This window comes from Pseudochaenichthys georgianus, unplaced genomic scaffold, assembly GCF_902827115.2.
Source record: "Pseudochaenichthys georgianus unplaced genomic scaffold, fPseGeo1.2 scaffold_494_arrow_ctg1, whole genome shotgun sequence".
In the NCBI taxonomy this organism is placed as follows: domain Eukaryota; kingdom Metazoa; phylum Chordata; class Actinopteri; order Perciformes; family Channichthyidae; genus Pseudochaenichthys; species Pseudochaenichthys georgianus.
This window is the reverse complement of record NW_027263056.1, coordinates 185827-191257: the sequence shown is the minus strand read 5'-3', so window position 1 is coordinate 191257 and position 5431 is coordinate 185827. Positions and strand designations below refer to the sequence as shown.

The 5431-nt window shown below is 42.1% G+C and overlaps 1 protein-coding gene across 1 annotated transcript; it reads right to left on the bottom strand.

Annotated features, from left to right (window-relative positions):
* Nucleotides 1-1462: 1462 nt before the first annotated feature.
* LOC117442888 (golgin subfamily A member 6-like protein 22) lies at nucleotides 1463-4422 on the bottom strand. Its single transcript, XM_034078828.2, has one exon. The coding sequence runs from the start codon at nucleotides 4249-4251 to the stop codon at nucleotides 2374-2376; it is 1878 nt and encodes a 625-aa protein (XP_033934719.1). The 5' UTR covers nucleotides 4252-4422; the 3' UTR covers nucleotides 1463-2373.
* Between the last annotated feature and the right edge of the window lie 1009 nt (nucleotides 4423-5431).

Here is a 5431-nt window from a genome sequence, read left to right as displayed (position 1 = left end):
ACATTAGAGTTGACTATTCTTGTCTGTCACATACGTGGCGCAACTGAAGCGGTATTGCTCTAAAGGGAAATTATTTTGACCGAAGATATTTAGATTTGCCGGCTAACGGGAACTCTGACGTGTGCTTCGCGGATGCGCTCGGCTCTGCTCGGTCAGCTTCCGGATGAGGAGGCATTCGTCCGACCAATTTACAGTAGTTAACATTACAAACATTTTTAACAGGGGCCATAATAGTGTAAATAATGTTTGTTTTGGCAGTTATAACTGAATGTAATGTTTTCTACTTTTTTGTTTGCCTTCATCAGATAGAAAGTGTTTTGACCAACAACTTAAGTATTTCTTAAAGCTATGCAGGGAATGCAAGCGAGCAAACACAAACAAGAACAAACAAACAAGTGAAATGAAGAATACAATTGAAATTGTACAATATAATATTGTGGTGGTTCATCTTATAATTCAGTATAATGCAAAAATTCAAAAATGTCTAGGGGGAGGCCCCCCAAACCCTTCGTGCCATTTCGTCCACATGCATTTTTCAGGGAAATCTCTATTGGGCTCAGGGCCATCTGTAAATTAGCTTAGATGGCCCTGTGCTTAAAAATGCGATTTTTAAAAATGCGATTAATTTCGATTAATTAATTACAAAGCCTCTAATTAATTAGATTAATTTTTTTAATCGAGTCCCGGCTCTAATTGTATTATAAACACTTTTTAATCTAGAGCCTTGGCTATCAATTATAATATCATGTCCCAGTGTTCCCTAAGTGATATACTTAAGTATAAAAGAAAAGAAAAGAAAAATGTCCATGCATCTTTATACTTTTCAAAATCCCTTAATCTCACAGGAAAATATTTTACTTTTTACTCAGTTACATTTTCTGACAGCTTTAGTGACTTCTTTTTAGATATGCTGTACAATTTATACTAACCCTAACCCCTATCCATACCATAATTAGGTGATTTTAAATGGGAGTTGATTAACTTGTGTCCATAAATGGGTTGAGAAATGTTCCTACAATTTTTTTGCAGGATTTTACCAAAGTTTTGCAGATAATAATTACTTTTAATTTTTCTTAAGTGAGGTTTTAAATGTTTGTGTTGTTGAATTAAAATCACATCACATAAGGCATATATACATGTTTTGTTTTTATTTTAAAAGTGACACCATGTTTCAGTCAATACAATTACATTTTCGGCTTCACCTCAAAATATGTAGTATTAAAGTCCCAGAATATTTCACCAGCTTGTATGAACACAGTTAAAAAATATATGGAATTGAATGTCTACAGTGAGACAAATATAAAAACACAATTTTATATTTCATACCATAGGTTGTTTTATTTATGAAAGTGTTGATTAAACATACAATGAATAAGTAGAAGTACTTTAGTAACCAAAATGTGATACAGTAAATAATGTAGGCTATACTGTATTTACACAGTGAGGCACACGCGTAAAAAGATAGATTTGAATTTGTATTTTATTTTGAAATCAGATCTTTCTAATCCTAATTGTATTAGGAACATTTGTTGCGGGCGAACCTGAGCTCCAGGAGAAAACCCAAAAGTGGAAGGGGGGGCGTTATGGATGATGGAGTTTGGGGTGGAGTGAGGGTACGGTGGCCCTGAAGTACAAGTCAAAACAACATTTCACAAAACACTACAACATTTCATATAACACTACGACATTTAAAAAAACACTACAGCATTTCACAAAACGCCGCTAAAGCATTTCACAAAACACTTCAACATTTCACATTTTACGGAAAGGGTATTCCTTTAGGCAGAACACTTCTTGTTTGTGATTGGACAGAGACAAGAGAAGCACTGCTGTGATTGGTTGTTGTTGCTGCCAGTCAAGAAAGGATGCTTCATGAGTGGTTAGCACCCAACCAACAGCACCACGTATTTCCTGTTTGGTACTGTTCAGCTGTTTCTTCACACATTTTAAACTGAGTTGGAAAGAATGCAAGAAGAGATGTAAATCTTAAGGGAATATTTTAACGAAGGATATACATACGATGTTATCCTCGACATGCTGTCAACCCATCACGACATCAACATGTCCCTTAGAACCAGGGGTGTAGTGCAGCTGTGACTACCCGATTTGCATCTCTGCCCGATTTGCATTGTGCAAATACCCTTTCCGTAAAATGTGAAATGCTGTGGCGTTTTGTGAAATGCTGTTTTGTGAAATGCTGTAGTATTTTGTGAAATGTCGTTTTGACTTGCACTTAATGGAGGAGGGACTTAGTGTTGGTGTTTTTTTGATTCCTTATTAATATGGATTTCGGGAAAACCTGAGCTCCAGGAGAAAACCCTATCTGAGCAAAAAGTGAAGGAGGGAGGGGGTGAGGGAAATGGAGGGAGGGAGTTACTGTTGTCCAGCTGGTAACAGTAATGCTGAATCACAAGAAGCTTCCTCCATCTCCTCCATCTTCTCTGAGGAGGTGTTTCTCGCGTCTTTGGCTTTCTTCCTCATCTCCTTCTCTTGCATCTTGCTTATCATTTTCTGCAAGGCAACGTCTCTATCCTCAGTCTCCCCCCTCCAGCGAGAGAAGACACCTCTGCTCTTATTCTTCATGTGAAGACAGAGGTCTTCCAGAAGTTTATTTTCCTCCTTCATATTTTTCTCAGTCGTTGCCCAGCTCAGTCTTCTCTGAGCCAGGTCGTCCCTCTGCTCCTCCAGCTGTTTCAGTTGTGTCTCCATCAGGTGAAGCTTGGTCTCCATGCTCTGGTGTTTCTTGACCAGGTCGTCCTTCTTCTGAGTTACCTCCTTTAATTTGGTCTCCACCAAATTAACCTTGGACTCCCAGCTCTCCTGGTTCAGGGCCAGGTCTTTGGAGAACTTCTTCTTCTGATCTTCCAATTGGTTTTCCAACTGCTTGAAATCCGTCTCCTTGCGTTGGACAAACTGCTCCCAGTTCAGCTGTTTTTCAGCCAGGTCTTTGGAGAACTTCTCCTCCTGCTCTCTCATCTGTTCCTTCAGCTGTTTGACGTCCGTCTCACAGCTCAGGTTATTCTCGGCCAGGCGATCTTTCTCCTTTTCCACCTGCTTTAATTTAGCTTCCACCTGTTTGAACTCAGACTCCAAGGTCAGGGTTTCCTTGGTCATGTTGTTCTTTTCCTGAGTCACCTCATTTAGTGTTGTCACCATCTGTTGCTTCTCAGTCTCCCAGATGTGACTCTTATCGGCCAGGTCTTTGGAGAACTTCTCCTCCTGCTCTCTCACCTGTTCTTTCAGCTGTTTGATGTCCGTCTCACAGCTCAGGTTATTCTCGGCCAGGTGATCGTTCTCCTTTTCCACCTGCTTTAATTTAGCTTCCACCTGTTTGAACTCAGACTCCAAGGTCAGGGTTTCCTTGGTCATGTTGTTCTTTTCCTGAGTCACCTCATTTAGTGTTGTCACCATCTGTTGCTTCTCAGTCTCCCAGGTGTGACTCTTATCGGCCAGGTCTTTGGAGAACTTCTCCTCCTGCTCTCTCACCTGTTCTTTCAGCTGTTTGATGTCCGTCTCACAGCTCAGGTTATTCTCGGCCAGGCGATCTTTCTCCTTTTCCACCTGCTTTAATTTAGCTTCCACCTGTTTGAACTCAGACTCCAAGGTCAGGGTTTCCTTGGTCATGTTGTTCTTTTCCTGAGTCACCTCATTTAGTGTTGTCACCATCTGTTGCTTCTCAGTCTCCCAGGTGTGACTCTTATCGGCCAGGTCTTTGGAGAACTTCTCCTCCTGCTCTCTCATCTGTTCCTCCAGATCGCTGTTTCTATCCTCCAAGATGGTCACCCACTCAAGGAGTTCTTCCCCTTTCCTCATCCTCAGTTTGATGATCTCTGGGTCACACTGCAGGGGAACATCATTGTTCACGCTGTCAGATGTCGCCTGGTCCTTCTCACCTGAGATATTTCCTTTCTCTGCCTCATGCCTTGCCACCATTTGGTCCATCTGCCTCTTGTGTTGGCATTCTGCATTTTCAATATTCTCCATGATGGTGTCAGCCAGCTTTTTCTCTTTGTGGAGCCCTGAGTCCCTGTACTTCAGGAGCTTCTCAAGACGTTTGATCTTGTCTTTTTGTTTGCGCATACTGTGGAAACATTTCGTCCTCTCCAACTGAAATGCCCCATGATACTCATCCAGGCCGTTTATCTGGCCATTTCTGCAGTGGATCTGCTTGTAAGCTCGATCGGCTTCTGCTCCATGGTCGAATGGCCTCGGGTTTCCCCTCGGGTAGTTCTGGTGGCTTCTTCTATCCATGGCACCGTCTGTAGACTTGTGTTGTGCGTAGGTAGAATAATCTATTTCTCTTTGGAAGAAGTGTTCTGTCTGAAGACTGTGAAGGTTGTGAAGGTCGTCTGAATGCGTCTCACCACTTACAGCTCTGGAGTGAAGAGTGACGAGTGAATGCACATGAATGCCCTTGCAATCTTCCTTCAGACTCCTGTGACATCATTATGACATCACAGATGTCTCTGATGTTCTATGACGGAACACTCATCAAAGCCAATGATCTCATCGCTTCAGTGTGTGAGGATGTCATAAGTGATGTCACTGAAATAGTTTGGTTTAGACTTCTGCTGTTGCCATGGAAACAAACTTGCAATAATAATTTAAAAAAAAATAATACATTTTTACACATTTTTATACAATACAAATTTGGATGGCGCTTTTCCTAGTGCTGTTGCTATGGAAACAGAAACTCGCCATAATAATAATAATAATACATGCGACTTGTATAGCGCTTTTCAGGAAACTCAAAGACGGTTTGACCGAGAATGAAAAAAACAACAAAAAAAGATAAACAAAACAGAACATAGGGGGGGGGGGGGCAGTGGTTGAATGCAGTGTTGAACAGGTGGGTTTTGAGTGATGTTTTGAATGCGGTGAGGGAAGAAGAATCTCTGATGGATTGGGGTAGTGAGTTCAAGAGGGTGGGTGCAGCAACGGAGAAGGCTCTGCCGCCCCAGGACTTGAGGTTGGTCTGGGTGGGGAGGGACAGGAGGTTGGCAGTAGCAGAGCGGAGGGAGCGAGTGGGAGTGTGTCTGGAGGAGGTCAGTTAGGTGGGTATTAATTAGGTATTAATTATATGTTTTAATTTGAGTGTTTCCTATCCCCTAAACCTCCAGGGATGTACACAGTTTAATACTGGCAACTTCTTATTATGGGAAATATGAAAACGTCTTTTAAAACTACAACTCCCAGTACAGACGTGCCATAGATAGAGAACATGTTGCGAAACACACAATAGCCAGCATGTGTAGTTCTGGGGACGGGGTGGGGAGGGGGGGACGCGGTGGACCCGTTCAAATCCAGTTTTGGACAGTCTGCCGTGGTTCCATCCCATTTCAAGTGCTGTTCGACGCTCTGCACACTCTCCAATCACAGAGCTTGAGGACTATCACGGGGTTTGTCAAGCGAAGCGGAGAGAATACTTACT

Excerpts from the sequence above, each read along its gene's own strand:
- LOC117442888 (XM_034078828.2), bottom strand. The coding sequence starts at position 4,251 with ATGGATAGAAGAAGCCACCAGAACTACCCGAGGGGAAACCCGAGGCCA.